The 20267-nt window shown below is 37.5% G+C and overlaps 1 protein-coding gene across 2 annotated transcripts in view; it reads right to left on the minus strand.

The window, feature by feature from the left end:
• Window positions 1–246: 246 nt before the first annotated feature.
• Window positions 247–20267, minus strand: part of LOC108724797 (uncharacterized) — a 24714-nt gene continuing 4693 nt past the window's right edge. Inside the window, exons 1-2 of one of the 2 annotated variants that reach the window (XM_018451415.1) lie at window positions 9179–9229; window positions 247–698 (exon numbers count right to left, since the gene is read on the minus strand). In XM_018451415.1, coding sequence (XP_018306917.1) covers window positions 384–647 — 264 coding nt within the window. In that variant the 5' untranslated portion in view covers window positions 648–698; window positions 9179–9229 and the 3' untranslated portion in view covers window positions 247–383. Of the gene's footprint in view, window positions 699–9178; window positions 9230–20267 lie in introns of those variants that run through there. The other variant, XM_018451414.1, reaches the window with a different exon arrangement.

The following is a 20267-nucleotide window of genomic DNA, read 5'->3' on the forward strand; positions in this document are numbered from 1 at the left end:
TTTATTTTATACTCTTAACGGTGTGTTCATATTTTTCGAAAATATCAAATTTTTTAATTTACTCCATTCTAAAGGATTGTTTCGATTCTTAAATCCTGAAATAAGCAGGTAGAGAAAATATATTTGTCTAATATTTTTTGAAGCTCTACAACATCAAGCTTTAAAATCCATTAAAATCGGTGAGGAACATTTCCGACGATTCCCTTGTTAATTTTTTCTCAACTCACAATATAAATTGCTCTCGCTACATCGCTCATTTGTCGCAGCATTTCGAATCGAAATCACATAACTCTACCTCTCGTAAGATTATTTGTAAAAAAATTCAGTGCCGTATCACCACCTTTAACGAACGTATTTTATCATTCGATCGCGGCCGTAGGCACTCAACATGTTCTCAGTATCGTCACTCCACTCTTGTTCTCCAACACGACACCGTTAAGTGACGACGAGTCGTGCCATCGGACGCACCTGATCGTGATGTCCCGACGTCTTAAAGTGGTTTCGAGACCGTCTGAATAATTCGTGTCGAGATCGTTGTTCGGCCAGCTGCCTCCGCGTTGGCACGTGGTGGTCTTCTTGTTCAGACGATTCCTTATCGCTGCCACCGTTGTCACTGATGACAACGCTGTCATCGTCGCCGTCAACATCGCTATCGGTCCCCGAAGAATAATGGGCCGCAACGGCTAGGTCGCCAAACTCTGCAACACACAAAAAACGATTAGAATGCAGTATCTTTCTTTAAAACATTTGGAGGAGGTGCAAAATAGATTCACTCGACTGCATTGCGGATTAAACGACAACAAATTCAATGAATAATCCGCCAAAAAAGAGAAAATGAACGTTAACGAGAAAGGGTTGTCGTTAGCGCCTTTTAGAGGCGCAATACTATTTTCGGCATTTTAATATTCTCTCTCCCCTTCCATTCAGCCATTATTCCATTTTTCTGCTTGATGTGACTAATCGCCTATTCAAATGTTATGCACAAAGTGCCGATGTTGAGTTATCACGATGTGGCAATTAAAGTGGTGCTCCTCCTCTTTTCTCAATAAAATGAGTAAACGTTTATGTTCACGAAACAATTATCAATGTTTATCGTATCCGCATAATATCGAATTTTACTATTGCCAAATCTATAAGAATTCATATTACATTTTTTAGAGACTATAAATTTATAATAAAATATTATAGCGAGAGAGAGAGAGAGATATTCTTGGGAAAATGTGGACGATTTAATACGTCGATGGATCGAAATTGTTATATAAATGGTAGATTTTCTATACTTTTTCTTGTTTTCTCTCTGTGATACAGTGAATTAATTGAGTTTTTCTATTCTTCCATTTTCTACTATTTTTTAAGCAACGTATATTTTTGACAAAATTTGATTTGCAATTCTGTCTGGCGTCGATGGAAAAAAAGATTAAACCGACGAGATCACCGCTAACAAGAGATTCAAGATTAATCAAACCGTCGAAACTGATGTTTGCAGAGACCTCTCGTCATTTATTTTTCTAACACGATAGTATTTATCTCCATGTAGAAGGATTCAGGCTTGTTTAATTGAATTTGATAGAAATGAAAACAGTTTTCGATAACGATAACTATTGTACATGAAGTGTACTAGAATGTGACTATGATACGTTCGACTCCCGATCGAGAAGTACACGTAAATGACAGCTATAAAAAAATAATATATATATATATATATCTCGTAATGTTACATTCAAATATTTAGATATTTTTAGATATTTTCAAATATTTCTATTCGATTGCATTTGCTTATTGATTACATTGAATAATTCCTAAATCTAATAAACGATTTTAAACATAAAAGAACAAGAACACACATTTAAAAAAAATTCTGGTTGAGAAAATGAACCAGAATATTCTGATCACATTAATCAGAATTCTATAAGTTATCAATTATAATAAATTCAATCACAAAAATTCTGATTTGTTCATTTTCAACTAAAATTAATGCAACAAAACTCTTTTCTCATTGTAACAATTTTAATTATTGCAAACTCATAACATATTAACAACATATTAATAATATTTTCCTCTTTTTCTTTCGCTAGATCTTTCAATCAGTTATTACTGCAAAAATGAAAATTTCAACGGAATCCATCATCCATCTATATAACTATAAAGAGGAGATCAAGCAGCGAGCTATAAAAATGAGACTTAACCCCCAAAGGATGGCGGCGCCGGACGATTTTCCAATAACAATACGATCGTGGAATGGCGGCGCTATCTTTAATGACACCATTATATTATCTCTCGCACGAGTCCGTGTATAAAGATCGCCATTGCCGATCGCAATTTGCGCGATCACCGATATTGTGCCCGGGCCGTTTCGCATCGTTGGATATTAACGTTGCAAATCGCCCCTTCCTCTACCCGTCGTTTACTTCCAAACCTATCTTCCTTTCCACTCTATATAGAGCTGCTCATCCCCCCTCTCCTCTCTCTCTCTCTCTCTCTCTCTCTCCCTTCTTCTCTCTTTCTCTTCTCAGGGTTCTCAGTTAACCGAAGCTATAGCTGTTCGAAGTTCTATCGGGGACTGTACGCAATCAGCTGCTAATTGGGGAATGATTGGAGGCGCCTCCGCTGATAGTATCGCACCCCTAACTACCTCTGCTGTACCGTTATATAACCACCAGTCAGTATAAATGCCCCCATAAATGCCAAAGCAGGCACATATGCAGCTCAAATCGTTTTGCTGTTGCACGAAATAAACAACGATCATTTCAATTATTTGTTGTCATCTTATGCTCGATATTAAAACTAAAAATCTGCATATCTTAACTAGAAAATTAGCAAATAATGTTAAGAAAATTTCACTACAAATAATTCTAGATATTATGGTAAAAAAGATTTTAAAATTTCTATAATTCAAATAATAAGTTTACTAATAACTTTCTCTTATTGCTACATATATAAAATATGTGTATAAAATATGATAATATATATGTTACATATTATAATATCCATTAAATAATTCGGTTTTATTGTAAACAGCTTAAGTTTATATTTTGATTGATAGTTTATGTATTTATGTGCTTTCAATAATTAAAAAAATATTAATATTCGCTTTGCATTCAAACATAAAACCTCGTTCTTTTTTTTATGGAAAGCTGATTTCTGAATGGAGTAGGCGAGAGCGTATGAATAAATGTGCTAACGTTATTGGTAAATCGTTTATGTCTATCGGATCGCGCTGTTTTAGCTATTTATGAGACTTTTCTCTCGTAGAGTTATGATGCTCTTATTTCAGCGCAAAATGCAGGTCAGCCGACGGTAGTGAGTTTTTGCGTTGTGCCGCATGGGAGAAAAGTCCAATTATACATTTCCGCATACAAGCTGGTTATTAAAGGAATATGTACGTTTAAAATGTCTAAAAAGAGAATTATATCATCGACACGAGAAACCAGGAAGCAAATAAATCTAGTAACATGATTTTGTTACTTTATCGTAATAATTTGAAACCTAGATCAAAGAACACACAAAAATGTTATTTTTCTTATGTTTTTATATAAATTAAAAGAGAATCATGATTATTATTAAAAAAAAAATGTTTAGATTAATTAGGATCTGTCCTTTCGGCTTTAAATTCTCGAGTATCGGTACTGTTTGCGATGAGTAATTGGTATTAATATTTACAAATCGATAGCAGAGGTCTCTTCAAAAAGCTCAATTGTCTGATGATTGATCGTGATTTTATTCGCAATAAATATTTCATATCTCCAGGATAATTTTCCACACAAAGAGATCCTCGCATTATTTCGCTACTTGTGTAGAACCAATTCCAACAAATTTTCTCTTATCACGAAGGAACAAGAATGAGAAAAAACGAGGACATCAACCTTCGTTACACGTGTTTGAACTTCGACAGGCTGATACACGTGGAGGGCTAATAGTTGATTAGTCTCACTTTCTGGAAACGAGGGGTTAGTAAATCTAATTTCCGCATTTTCGCAAATATACGATTCACATCTGCGAACGAGCATCAATGTCGATTACTATGGAGTCGATGCAGAAATTATTCGACTCTTGATGAAGTCGCTTTGTTCGCTTTAATCTAATGCTTAAAGTCAGAATATTAAATTAATAGTCTATTTCGAGTATATATCTCTCCAACAGGCATAATGCCCATTTTAAAATATGTTAACGACTACTTTATAATGACTATTTGTGTATAACGACTACTTGTATACAGGGCTGGCATGTATTTGAAATATTTTTATTTAAAACACACTATTTGCAGTACAAGCATATTTTGTATTTTTTATTTCACCGGATCACATAAAAGTATTACGTATTTTGTATTTGAAATCGAAAGATTGAAAGCTTTTTGTATTTTGTAATTCAAATAATAAGATTGATTGTCAATGTGTGTGTATGTTAGTATTTGAAATACAAAATACAAAATACTTTCAATCTTTTGTTATTAATACTGAAATACAAAATACAAAATACTTTTATATGCTCCCATAAAACACAAAATACAAAATATTTTCATGTACTCCTAACAAATACAAAATATAATTGTCTTACTAATAATGTTTTTCAAATAAAAGTATTTCAAATACATGTCCAGCCCTGCTTGTATATTACATATTAATATAGGGTGTAATCATCACAATTAGTGAAATCTATTAAAACCACTACTATGCGTGCTTAATTAATTATAAATGATATTTTTGTTAACTTTCAGTTAGCGCATTTTTAAGTGCAAACAGTAATTGTACATATACATTAGTAATTTTAAAAATATATACGGTAATTTTAGTCAATGTAAAAAGTACAAACTTTGTCTACAATAACATATACGGAAAAGGTTTTCTTCGTGTTGACTATATTATGGTAGAAAAAAGAACTAGAGAAATACAGTAAAAAAGTATTCGTGAGTTCAATAATCCTTGCAATTTCTTTTTCTAGCACAATTCCCTAACAAAACAGGTTATAGCAGGGAAAATATGCAATAGCGAAGTTATTCCTTCTTTCAGCACTTCCGTTTTTTTGAGTTTACGCGCGTTATGAATAGATACATTCTTTTCTCGAAATAATTCGCACTTTTCAAGAATTTTGCAACTCGCCGATGAAACTTCTGCATCCGAACGGTGACTTCGGTGGTTTGGTCGTGAAAAAACCGTCAACTTCTTTATAATGAAAGGTCGAAGAACGTTCCGGATTTTTAAACGAGCGTAACTTTGGTGGGTTCAACTGCGACATTAAAATGCAACAGTTACTTCAGCGAATTGTAGTTTCCCTCTGGCATCTGTTTTTTTTTTATGCCTTCGCTGCCCAATTAAAAAAATGATGTAGTTGTAAATCTATCGAGATACATTTTTAAATAAAGCACTGGTTTTTGTGTATTGGATCTAGTATTATAAGACAAGATATAGTTAACACTGCCATATAAATAAATTTCAATTACTTTTTTATTTATCTACATTATTTAATATTTCTTTAAATTGTAATACAAAATAGAATGGAAAAAAACGTTTTACATAAAAATTGGAAAAAATGTTTTACATAAAAATTATTATTCAAATTGTTTTTGTTTACATTAATTGGTAATTACATAGTTTAATGTTTATACGAGTGTTTATATTAATACCTACATTTAAATTATTATGATATTTAGAGAATAAAATATTATAGATAAAATATACTTGTAATATTTGCAAATGATATATTCAATGTTCAGAAGAGTAAAAATTCTCGATGTAGAAAACTGTACATGAAACACGTCGTGATCGATCGATTGTAAGTTATTCAACTTTGGCAAGTCGAAACTGGATACGAAAGTTCAAGGAAAAGGTATCTTCAACGAGAAATGTCATCTGCATCTTCCGTGGTTGTACGGAATGTCGAATACCCAGTTCAAATTTGTTCGAATTCGTTAAAGGAAGTTGAAAGTTTCGGCGGTGACTTGGTAAATTGCAATACCTTCCGGTTTCGCTTACTTCGCAAAATAAGTATCTCCTGCGAGTTTTGCGTGATCCTTCATATCGTTACGTCAGAAGAACTCAACGCAATCAACAGATTCAACTTTTAAAATAAGTTTGATTAGTACACACATACACACACACATATATATATTGTAAATGATAAAGATATAAAACATCAATATATATAAAGATAAATATAAAAGAGATTAATAAAATTACACAAATTTTAGAGATCAATAGGGTAACTTCGATATTTATGCTGCAAAAGTTAGAAGAAATAGAAGGAGTGGGAGTAATTTGCACTTCTCCGTTATATGTCTTTATGTTAGGTATATTAGCATTGTGTTATGATTTTATTAAAAATTACTGTGTAACTTTCAGTAAAAAATTGAAATTACAACATATTTTATGTGTGTTATTTTTAAGCATTATTTGTAAATTTTTCATGAGTCATATATGTATCCCACCCCTATGGAATATATGGCAAAAATGCAAGGATTTTAAAAAATATTTTTTAATATAAAAATATTTTATAATATAAAAATATTTTTTAATATAAAAAATAAATATTTCAAATTCCTAATATGTAATTCATAATAGTAAACAGTATAAAGTTTTTATTGGTATAGTTCATTTACTTTAAACATAATAAAACATACTTGATAAATTAAGTTTTTGATAGGTGTATATATACTGGAATTATATTATATATAAAAATTGAACATTATTTTATTATACATATATACAAAACATTATGGTAAATTTTAAAATTTATTCAGAATTATTGCAATTTATTAATTATTACACACACATTATTCCGAACGACATTTGCGGATATGTTTTGAGGTCTCGTTTGATATAAGAGGTATCCTCAAGAACACACCGCAGAAACATCGTCGGGGAAGATCGGTGCGACGACGATATGAGAATGCGGCGCCAACTGCGAGTACGTGTAACAAGGTTTCACGAAGCCCCGATAGATACGGTGTCGTGACGCCATCCCCCAGGATTTCGGAGAGGTGGAGTCGCGGCAGGTTGGCGAGAGGGTAAGGGGACAGCGCGATACGAGGAGGCTGCGGTTACGGATATAACCGAGCAGATAACACGTTTAGCCCCCTGCAGATGGGGATCGTTTAATTGCCCAAATTGGTATCGCGTCGTGCTTAGAATCGGCTCACCCTCAATTTGAACCTCGTATACGAGGTGCAGACCCTTTTAAGATGTGTAATTTCTCCCTATGCAGCGAATAAGCTACAAAATTCGAAATTTCCAATGCTACTTTTCTCTTCTAAAAAAAAATGTTGAAAGAATTAGAAAAGAAATTCAATTTATGTACATAACTGCGCGAATTATATTTTGATTGTAATTTACGTGTACCAAAGTGTAATATAAATTCAGTTGAGAAATCAAATTGTAAATTAAATTTCGTCTATGTAGACTCTTCGCTGCAGCTTTCATTCCTAAGCACTCCGTGAAATATTCTCTCGCCTCTTCCGGAGTTCCGCGAGTCATCGTGAAAGTGCCAAGCTGCGGGGCAAAAAATCGCGCAAAGTATGCAAAAACGTAACCTGTCCTTCGGCACTTTTCTTTTTTAGAGGAACGAGATCTCCGGGCACACCATTTGTTATTCTAATATCTATGTATCAGAGACTGGACCAAGCCGGGGCTTCGTGGGTTGGTTTAAGGTCCGATTTCGCATCCATCAATGTCGGTGGCGATTTTATACACGCTTCTCGGGCACGGTTCGCGTGTCAGAGCTTTACGTGTGCATGCGACGCGCGCAGGACATTCCGCTCGTTTTGCGGTTTTACCGGACTCCACACGCGGAACAATAATTAGCAATAAATCGCCAACGGCTGACGTGCTGTCGGCTTTTCTTGCGGCTTTCCAAAGAAAGCGCGACGGTAGTTTCGTTACCATTTCACGAAAAAACTGATGCGTATAGCACAAATTTAACGAGGTTTGTGCACGAAAATAATATTTGTGCGCTACATCCACTTGCATCTACGATGCGTTTGCGCTCCACAGTTCTCCCCACAGTGACATATTTAACCAAGTGCTATAATATTATATTATTGTTTGTAATGTATCATAATTGAGCGTAACAATAACATTAATAACTGTTATTACATAATTACATTGCTGCATTGAAATAGTAATACATATCAACGTATCGTAATGATTGAAGCTATTAGATATAGTACAAAATAATCATATTGTATTGAAATTATTGAAATATATGTATATATCTGACGCTTTAATTATTCTAAAATGTCTGCCTCCTTTGTTCCTGTTTTCATTGTTATACATATAATAGTTTTACGTTTTCTTGTTAATACCTTTTTTCTCTAATAAAAAAATTTATTTTATACCTTATAAAAAAAGCTGACCATATTCCGAAAGAACTAGGTTCCATCAAAATATTGGCATTGCCATATATCTCGATCGTAATTTCATCGATGCAATCGCCTTCTGTTTACTTGCAAATAGTTTACAGTCCGTTATAGTATACCATAGCCATAGCTTGAAAAACCCGAAGATTAAACTATATACAAATATTTGCAATTCTCGTTTTAGGATCATTAAAAGATTTCAATGCTGCAAATTGTACTACGCAATCTGTCCCTTCGATTTTATATCGTCCAACTTATTTATAACTTTGTTTATTTTAATACAACAAAAAACCTTCCAAACTGCATAGCAATACATTTGACAGAACGATAAATAAAACTGTCCGTTCATCTAATAATAAAAATCAATATACATGCCTCTCTAAATTATTTAACGTGTCAGTTTATTAACGTCAGGGAAAACAAACAGATCAACCTGTAAATTTCCATGTTTGCAGGCCGAAGCAACAATAGGAACAATTCGGAGCAACGCGATTTATCACAGTTGTAACACACCTCTTCGAACTCGGTTTGATAAATGGGTGAACGTACCATTTATTTCTCGCAAGAAGTAAAATTCAATCTATCAATAACAAACGACCGAGATTAACAGTACGTTTGGATTAAATGTCACATCTAGAAATATCTTTATCGATAAATTAAAATGCAAAATTATAATGTCGGCGGTAAAAAAAAATCAATATGCGAGAGCGCTATATAATGTAGTTTCACACAGGCAGAGTTCGCAAAAAAGTACATGCGCTACGTGACGTTTTAATCCAGGTGTTGCAGAAAAAACATTGCAAAAAAAGATTTAATAATAAACTAGCTTACCGATCCCGGAAGCAGAATTCCTGTGTTATGCTTCGTGACGCGTATCGTTCGATATCTTTGGACTGACCGCTCGGACGCTTTGATCGGGGCTCTCGAGTAAACGACATCGTGTTATGAGAGCCTTTGTGCCGGTGGCTTTCACCACGACGCGAGTTTACCAACTATACACGAGCCCGCATCGACGGGCGACCATCCTCTCTTCGTGCCTATAAACTTGGCTTCTCCCATTCCTAAATGTCGGACGCAACGAAATAAACTACACGTGCAATCTGCGTTTCGATTTCGCGACTATCAAACATTCGTGTCATAATGCTGATGGAGAAACACTCGCAATCCAATTTACTCATTTATGTAACCACCATAATGGACTCGCAAAGTATCACTTAAAATCGGATAAATATACATTTGATTGAAAACAGGATTTCTAAAGTATAAATCAAATCGATCAATCGAATTATCGAAACAATAAATGGAAAATAGAATATTATTTTATTTGTTAAATTGACACACTATATTTTCTTATTATAAAAACTCTATTACACAAAAACAATAACAAAAATAAAAACATACTAATAAAAAATAATAAAAAAAAACTTCTAACAGTGTAAAAAAAATGTTACGCGTCCCAGTATTTGAAATATTGTTTTAAAAATGATTTTAAAATTATTTTGCCTTTTGTAAAATAAAAATTTTTTTCTCTGTTGGTATTCTACGAAGTCTCACGCGTTAACCAGGTCGCCCAAATCGATAAAATACGATTTATAAAAGGGCAAAAGTATGCGATCTAACAAGCCGACGTTTCGTCTTATGTGCACGAAATGCTACCGTGCAACACGATGTCTCTCTCCCTAAAAGATCGGTGATCAAAGCAACAGCTTCAGCGAAGCGTGCGTGGGGTATCGAGGAGACACACAAGGCGCACGGAACGTAATTTCGCTTCCGGCTAAAATCGTGCGTGGAACGTGGCGGCGACGTGCAAAAAAGAAACCGCACCATTGCTGGCATTGGGTGCGCGCTGGAATTGTCATCAAGGGAATCGCCCCGCGGCGCTAAAATATTTCCGTCGGCTAATTCCTACCCCGGCACTATCCATTTCGCGCTCTATTCTCCCTCCTCCCTCTCTTTCTATCCGTCTTTCTGTCTCTCTCCGTAGCCGTGCTCCTCCTTTGTCTTCGCAGCCATGGATTGTTGCCATAACCATTCCTCTCTACGGGACTCTCTCCCTCTTCATCCCCGGGGCACGTCCCTGACAACCTTCCGAGCGCGGACACCGACTCTGCGGCTGCAACCCTTCGGGTCGTATTTCCCGATCGTGCCGGGCATTCACGTGGGCGTCTTCAAGTTATTACCTAAGGTTGCCATTTACTTCCAAGCATCGCCCGCGGTGCTTCGAAACGAGTTTGCTACTTTTTTGTGTTATTTTTCGATCTGATTTAATTCTCTACCGATATCGATATTTCTCGCGGTGATAAAATTCGTTTCAAATATATCATATCGGATAATAACGTTCCAAATTTTAGTACGTTTCTGTATCATTCTGTTTTTACATGTCGATATTAATAAAAATAATTTAATGCAAATTATAGATATCATATAATAATTGTATTTAACAAATTGACATTACTTGTATAAAGACTTACGTGGAAACAATTTCAACATCCAAATTTTAATTGTCAATTTTAATTTTAATTAATGGACCAAATTTGATGTAATAAAGACTAAAACATTCTTCACGTTAAATTCAATAAGTAACATATGTAATTAAATTATTTACAGATTAATCTTTAATGAGAGGCACGGAATATTTAATGAAAATCAAACGCTGTACCCAATTAACGCTTTTAACTATCGATGTAATCTACAACGCGACCTCAGTAAATTCGCGTACCAATTTCCATGCATACTAAATTGCGCTTCAAAGTTCACGGATAAGTTCGTCGCCTCGGCTCCGACATTCCGTTCTAGATCCGGATTATTGGTCGCATATAAACGCGGTACGAGCGCACTCTCAACTCGATGTGTATCGACACGCCGCGCCGCGAATTTCTGGCCGATTACACACGTCGAAACAAACATCGCTCGCGTTTGTGCGAGGGACAGACGCGGAGGAAGAGAAAACGGAGGGGTGGTGTCGCGCTCGTAATTACACTTTGTTCAACTAGTTTCACAGTCCGTCGCAATTTCACCGATCGGTTGTCGTATTCCATGCAAAACAACGGACATTCGCGATGCGTAGACTCACTCGTGCGTATTCGTTTCTCGATTTTCAGACTCAAATCAAGGATGGACGGGAGTTATTCATTGGTTGATCCATAGGAGGATTTTAAAAGCGTCGCTCTCCTAAATTGATCGAAACGTCAAAAGAATGGAACGATAGGTCGACGATACTTCGATTACCGAGGAAAAATGCTGAACCATCCTAGACGTTCGGTTGCGTGATGGAACAAATTGAATCCTCACGTGCTCAAAAATTACGGAATTAGATTTAGGGGTGTAGCATGTGCGCGAAGGTAGGCGCCTCTCTTTTCTGACTATATTTCTTACAGTCTGCCCATGCCTGTTATTTTGTAATACGTGCACAGCCCTCTACGTCAGCACTCGCACCCTACCGGAAGCACGGACCCGGTTGCCCTCCCTCCCATCACCTTCTAATACTGCTGCAGTCATCGTTAGGGCAGAGAATTGCTGCCAGGAACGCTGGGTAGGTTGTTGCTGTCGTTGCCCGGCATGGCAGCTCGTTTGAAACACTCGTCAAACGAGAACAAAATTGTCCACTGGCCCCAATCTCGTCATTTTATCGTTTACGTTCGCACAGGTCATCCTCAGTCCTAGCAAAGGACATTAGAGGTATAATAGTTGCAACTAAAGTTTTATACGATCTTTAAACGCTGACCGTTACAACGTTATTAAACAATAGATGCTTTTTGTCTTTAATGTCTCTCATTTTTCAATATAATAAAATTTTAAAATGTAAATGTAAAATTCATTACTATTATGAATTGCAATTAAACACTTGGCAATTAGCCTGCTCATCGAATCTCTGACGACCTGACGAATCCGGCGACAACAAAATTAGCAAGCAGTAACGATCGGCGATAATTCGTACGGAATTTTTACGAGGACGAAGGACGCTTAACGAGGGATTTCTTGCTTGGCGGCAATTAACGAATGGATGTACCGTGCGGATCAACACATTTCTTGCCACACGAGGCACAATTTTTACGAGCGAACGTCGGCCGTCCAACTTCGGTCGTATCCACTTAAATCAGAGATGCCGGAACAGAAATCCGCGGCATCGTGAATTCAGGTTGGAATGCGATTTTAATAAGACACCGGTGTTTTACAAAGCGATTAACGTAACTGACGAGGATGCCGCACACCTGATTACCTACGTTCGCTGTGTGAATCAGCGTGCGTCTATCATAAAAAATGCATTAATTATACGTTTTGTAAGACGTTGACATTAAATAAAATTCGAGGGGGTAATCACTTAATGTAATCGTGGGCAAAATTCCCGAAATCATTATAAAATTTATATATGTGAAATCCCGATGTATAATCCGATAATTACATATACAACTACGAGAAATAATCGTGTGATATTAGATAAAATCAATTATTTTACCAAATGACTTCGTATATATAGTGAAGAAAATTATTTGTCATCAGATGAAATCGTATGAAATCAAATGAAATCATGTAATCTGTGCGACAATATTTCAGCTAGTGGTTACTCCCTCGATAAATTATTAATAAAAATGGAGATAGACCAATATTTATCTCTTAATAAAGGAGTGATTAGGAATAACTGAAAATCCAGAATGTTAAGTAAAGCTCGTACGTGGCACTCAACTGACGCGGCGCTATTTAAATATTCTTATCTTAATGTAGAGAATAAAGCTGTTATCGATGAACAGAAGCTATGTTGCCATTACACATACTACGTTATTTAGGGTATTACTCTAAGACAGCGTAAATAACATGCCATTTTCACGCAACGATAGTCACGGTAGGGTGTGGTCGAACACGGTCAAACGCGTATCAAAGTAATTAGTCGAGCTCGGATCGATACTAACTTCATCTCAGCAGTATTTTCTACGGCAGCCCAGGGTAAGGAAATTCGACGAGAGTCGCGAGATTTTCGCGGAGAGCGCGCGGCTAATTCACCGCGATGTTTTCGACATAGATCCATCGTCTAATCGAGGTCACTTCAATTTCTGCCATATAAAAGGATCCTGCGCCGATGTGCGAGAGCTCGCGGATACCGGAAAACATGCCTGGCACCCATGCCGTTGCATCTCGTCTGTTTGCAAATTTCGTAATTTCGTTGGGACGTGTCCGGGATGCGGGATGGTCACAATATCGGGCCGGGTATGACGCACAATGTAGGCGCGTCTAAATATCGCACGCAACGCGTTTGCCGCCGGAATTTATTATAAACCGTCGTATCGGAATATCGTGACGTCCCAGCGGTGTATCCAGCGACCGCCGAGCGATGCGTTGGATATATCGCGTATTGAGCATTTCGTGTCGCAATTGTTCCTCCTGTCTTGTACGTGGACATGCAAAGCAAAAGGTATTCGAATGTCAACATTGCGTTAAAATTTGCTGTATTACATTGCGAGTGATACTGCAGCAAAAAGTCAATGAGACGCAGTCGAGCATTCAAATTTATGACACTGTAAGTCAATAACAGTCTTTACACAGTTAAGTGTGAAGCTGTGAAAAATTCGTTTGACATTTTAATAGTACAACCGTCTCTCAGAGCGTAGAAAGGGGAAAAAAGGAAATCTTGGGACGCTAGAATCTAATCAAGTTCAAGGCCATTTCCCACAAGACGCATTCTCGAGGAGTTTCCTGAAGGATCTCGGTCAATGGGGTGGCTCCTGTTTTCGGGAATGCTCGTGGCGCAACGTGGGGCTAATGGAGTTCTCGAGTTCTCGCAAACGACGGGACAAAGCCGTCTCGGAAACTTTGGCAAACGCGAATCGCGTCAAAGCCGCCGTTACGACGAGGAAGTAAGAACTATACCGCTATGAACCGAACCGCCACTAATTGGCTCTTACGTCTTACATATTAATGTTACCGAGATGTGATCTGTTCCGATCCGAATGTCGAACTTGCAGGCTTAAGTTTAATGCTACCGTCGCCGAATCGAATTCCAACTTTGACGCTTCACCGATCATTATAACATTGCGAAGTTAGGATCACGTACATGCCATGACTCAGCATTCTCCAACATTTCTTAGGAGACGTTGTGCGATCTTTTATTTATGTTCTGTCGAATTATAATGTATGATTCTATCGAAATTACAACAGTAAGAAATTAACAAATTTCTGCTGTCATTATCTTGCATTGAGAAAAATTTCTGGTTGAAAACGAACAAACTAGAAGATTTTGATCATACTGATTAGAATTCTGGTTATTTCAACTAGAATTATAATAGATTCAACCTGAAAATTCTGTTCTTTTTAGAATTCCAATTAATGCAGACTCTTTTCCAGTGTGGGATTTAGATAAAATAGAATTATTCTGACAAAACTTTTAAGCTCCAGAAACATAGCATGCATCGAAGCTCTCGTTTCGAAAGAGCTTCGGACGCCTTCGTATGTTCAAATTTGCAGTCAAAATGTAACAAATATCGCGTTATTAAGTCAACCGGAAAAACGAATTCCTTTCCTTAGTTTTCCGCTGACATCGGTCTCGATTCTGCAGAACCCTCAGTATATCGCTTCCGTCTAACAATAAGCTCAAGGTCGATGCACCAAAATCGTCTCTCGAAGAATATCGAGCAGTTGGTCCCTATCAGTGCCAGCGACGGTGTAACAGCTGCAGTATTCCAAGATCGTGGAATAAAACGTTGAAGGCGCGCGTGTGAAAGGAGGAGCGCGATATGCGGGAAACGGGACACAGGGGTTAGCGAGGGAGGGATGGAACCGGGCACGGGGGTTGCCATCGAGAGGCCTCGTCGCTGAGAAAACATCGATGCTGCATTTACGTGGAGAATATTCCTGGGTAACCCTGCATCCGTAGCGAGCGAACGAGAGGGTTGATGGGCCAGCGAGAGGGTGGCGCACAGGGATGGGATAGTGGAGGAAACGGAAGGTGGGAAAGGGGACGTGATACCGGCAGCTTGCTGGCAGCTATATCGAGTTACGCTCCGGCGCCTATCTATCCACCAGCCCTTCGAATCTCTCACCACGGCTCTCTCCAGCTTTCTAGTCCATCCACCCTCCGCCCACCCTTTTCCCGCGCTATCCCCTGCGTATTTTATATCGAACGAGCGACAACGCGTTTTCGGAATATACCGACAACAGCCACTGATGTCACACTGCCGCTCGTACGTTCCGGCTGATACAAACACGAAGCATTTGCACTCGATCATGTTGATAGTAAAATAGGTGGTTTAAGCGAGAACTTGTTTCCCGCAAGTGTCGTGTGTGAAATGTTCGTGCGCGATGTTACTGTGGAAACAACAGCAAATGATTTGAAAGTGATGTTTCCTACGTTACTAGTAGAGAATTAGCATAAATAAATCACTTCTTTTTACAAAATAATTAATTGTATATATACGTAACGAGATTATTGTATAAGTAATGAGATGAAAATAAGTTTTTACTCTACTAATAGTTTGGCAAAATCCCAAGTAATCCAAATGCGTTCAATAACACGATAAAAAAAAATAAGAAAAATGCCTTTCAATGAATGGAACCTCTTTCGTCGAGTTGACTATCGGATGATCGCGGGAAGAATGCTCAAATAGAAAATCCGGGAAATTCTCTCACGGTGGCTATCGATGTAAGTCAGGACGGCACGTAGCCGTAAATGTCGGGAATTCAGCATCGGCGGCCGAAATTGACATTCGGAAGCCGACTTTCTGGAAAGGGATCTGATCTAAAACGCCCGCCAGCTGCCGTAGATCCGTGCTTTTCCCTTCAATACCTCCGCTTCTTCTCCTCCTCGTCTCCGTCTCGTTTCCGTCGCGGTAATCACGGAAACGGGATTTGAAATTCGAGGCCTCGTTAATGGCCGGTGACACTCATTCGTCGCTTGTGCGGTAGTCGGATCGAGATTCGACGGCAACCTACTATTTGCGACCATTTTTCTTACGAAGCTGAAAAACATCGTTCTGTCAATGTCATTGGTTTCGACCATATCTCGACAATCAGAAATAACGACCCTTCTTTGCGCACCGTAAAACGTCTTAAGACAGTCGCGTTTAATCGACGAAGGAGTCAACTAAATTATTAAAAAAAATGAGGAAAGCAAAAATTGAAGAGCAATAATATATTGCTCTACGTGTCATTTATAATATATCAAAAAACATGAAGGACATGTATTAAAAAATTAAAATCATATAGAAAAATTAAGATCCACTAAGAAAAAAATTGTCATTTGACTAAATTAATTTAGTTGTTTTTTTCGTTGGAAAATATATTTAAGTCAAATATATTTAATTTAAATACATACATTCTTCGAAAGAAATAAAGACGAATTAAATTAATTTAATCAAATAAATTTTTCTTAGTGTATTGACATATCAAGCTAGATAGAAGCAAACAAGCGTCATCTATGTGTCATTTATAATATGCAAAAAGGCATGGAGGATATTGAAATCATCTAGAAAAATATAGGATCTATTGGCGTATCAAGCGGGATTCTCAATAGGAGTAAACAAGCGCGGTAAACAGGACCTTGATGACACGAGTCAATATCGATCAGAGTTCGGTTTACATCCTGTTTACCCTCGTTCCATGCTCTGCGAAGCGCGCCAGGCGCCGGCACCGTGTCCAAACGTAGAACGAGAGCTGATAAATTAACGCATTAATTAATCGGAAATTGGGGTAGGGGAAGGGAAGGGGCAACACCCGATGCGACACGGACCAACGCAGACTGTACCCCTGATACGGCCGACGGGCATCATACGCAGCTGTCCGAGTCATTCCGGAATTATGCTGGCCTGCGTGAACCTGTCCGCGAATAACGGTCTCCAGTTCGGGTTCGCGTGCATGGCACGTCGGCGTAGATAGCAACTGTCTCGCGTCGCCGACGTGTCCCGCTCACTGACACGTGGTAGCCGTCGCACACGTGCGCCGGTGCGTGCTGTTCCGAACGAATATGCACTCGCTGCTACCGTCCGCCGCCGGCGATGAGCAACGGGCGGAATTATGAATGCGCTCGATTCGTATGCTCACAATGACGTGGCCGCGGTAAAACGCCCGTCAAATATGCTACTCGGAAATTGGCAATAGATATACTCTTCGCGAAGGAAATTCATCTTGGTTTCCAATCATTGGCTATATAGAGAAAGGGAGGAGATATTAAAATAATCTGCAAATATATTCGTGTGACATAATTACTTTTGGTAAAAGTTTCTTAGTCGTATTAGCTCTGTTTTCACTATCTATGGTTACTTAAAGATTAAAGATTATCAAGAAGTTCATGAATGAATTTCATTAATGAATCTCTTGGTATATAATCTTTAATTTTAGGAAATTACCTATTGTGAAAATTGATCTTAGAATGATCCAATTATGTTATGTAGGTAAACATTTTTCGAGTATATATAAAACAAAAGTAATTTATAAAAAATTGAAGAAGGAAAAAGGACAGCGATTATGGAATAGGAGGGGGAATGTGAAATCCACCAACTATAGCATAACTTTCCACGTCAGGTACATGCACACATTTTGTTACTAATGACCCTATTCTGTAACTTTTAACGACTGTAACGATATTGTTATAGTCATTAAGAGTTACAGAATAGGGTTACATATTTAGTTAATTATATCATTAAAAGTCACATTTAAGACCTCCAAGCTAGACTGAAGTAACAGAATTAATATATTTCTCAAAATTACATAAAGAGGACACACCTGTAAAATTATTTGCAAAACTGCAGCTTTTACGACAATGCAGTAACACTGTAATGATCGGTGATCATATTATAAATAATGTTTGCAGAATGTGAAGAAATTTTGGCGATCCTCAGATTGTAGCGCAAATTATACAAGATATCGCGATATTCCACGATACTTCATCCACACCACTTCCTTTCCTCTATTCCTTCCTCTGTTCTGAACATAGGTAGAAGATATGACTGACTTGCACTACTGTCAGAGAAAATATAATGTTCAGAGTACTTGAATTAAATAATCACACGAATATTATCAAATAATTTCGGTTTGCAGTAGCGACAGAATTTAAAGATAAACGAAAATTTTTAATTAATTTATCAAAGGGGTGTTATATCCACACATCCACCAGCTTCTACCATCACTTTTGCTCGTGAATTCGTAGCAAAGAAACTTTGTATATTCGAGAGTGACAATCCGGAGCTGATTCCATTGGATAAACATGACGTATCCTATCGACGTAATCCTACAATGGCTGCTATCGTTTATTCGCGCTACTCTAACAGAATTTGCAAATTTTACTCGTAAAAACGCTCGGTATTCAGCGGCAGTAGTCAATCTCGTCCCGTTGAGTAAACATTATTTCTGTCGGTTTCATCGCTCTGTCAAATTCGGCCTCATTCGGAAACGACGTTCCCAGTTGGATGATTTTTTTTTAGTTGCCTTGACATTAAGAATGTAAATGGAATTCGAGATTCCCAGTCGATCCGCGAACGCATGTTCATCGATATACAACGTATATACAAGCGTTTCCCCCCGTTGCACAGGTGGCCGTCACGTACGTTCGACGCATCTTCATGTTCCCTCCCGATCGCATATTGCGTGCAACCAGACTCGGGTGCGTACGGACGGACGCATGAATGTCCGATACGCGCTTTGAGGGACCGCCGCGACCGCGACAGGAACGCACCGCGAGAAGATAATCGCAGGTTGACGTGTCCCGGAGGTAAATAGAGTGTATAGTCGCGGCGACAACGGCGACAACGACGACGGGAGGCCGACGGCCTCCCTGAAATTCGCAGTCTCGTCCGTGATGGGATTTGACGGTGTTGCCGTAGATTTTGCACGTCGTGGCTTGCTGCCTCGGATAAACAGTGACACGACATACTCTGCACCGGACGCCTTTTTCAACGCATAAAGCCGTCGCACTAACAAATTTTGTTTTAACGAATGTGAACGCTTTCATCCACGATTGCGATTTAACGTTGAGGGGTGCTTAAAACTTGACGAAAAAAGGCGATATTCTAAGTAATTAAAATGAATGTTTATTATACAATAAGATATTTTATTATAAGATAATAAAATGGAATATTCGTGTCATACAAAGACAAATGATGTATATACACTCAGAGAAAAGTTATGTTTAAATTAAAGAAATCTTTCGTTGATTTTTTTAAGTTGAAGCGAAAATATCTTTGAAGAAAATAAAAATTTATTTTGATTTAAGAAAAATTTATTTGATTTTAAGAAATGACGTTCAACTCAAAGAAATTTTTCTTTAATTATATATAATAGTAATACACAAATTTCTTTGATTGAAACAAATTTTTTTTAATCGAAAAAATTTATCTTAGTAAGTGTACATTTTTTTAAATTCTACATATTCTACTATTTTCACGTTTCCTTCCCTCCCCTCCATTTGTCTACAGTGGTTACATAAAATATTCTTTTTGGTTTTCGCCGTAATTGTTTTCGTGTAATCGACAGTATCCAGTTCTGGTATTTTGGTTAGGTAAGATAGTGTTAACAAGCTTTACATAAGCAACGATGCAAGCAACTACCAATCACGGGCGACATCAAAGAGAATCCATGTTCTCCACTCTGATCTATCGTGGTAGAACCACCCACCCGCGCGTATCGAACTAGACCAATAAAGCAACATCGAAGGGCTCACGTTGCATGTCGACGTGAATAAGTGATTTTAGCAAATCGAAGAAACAATATAAGGAACAAATGAGCGTTTCATAAATTGCGAGTCAAAATAAATTCTTAATAAAATATCTCTGAAAACACACAGATGAGAATAGAAATTTTATTGTTTTGAAAATTCCTAAATATAGGGTAAGGTTGCCGAAATCGCATCACTTTTTACTTAAAGGCTCATAACTCAGAAATTATGAAGAATGTTCTTAAGTTTTTTACAGTATAATAAACTGTACTCTTTTCCCTTTCT

Source organism: Mycetomoellerius zeteki, unplaced genomic scaffold, assembly GCF_001594055.1.
Source record: "Mycetomoellerius zeteki isolate Tzet28-1 unplaced genomic scaffold, Tzet1.0 scaffold310, whole genome shotgun sequence".
Classification (NCBI taxonomy): Eukaryota; Metazoa; Arthropoda; class Insecta; order Hymenoptera; family Formicidae; genus Mycetomoellerius; species Mycetomoellerius zeteki.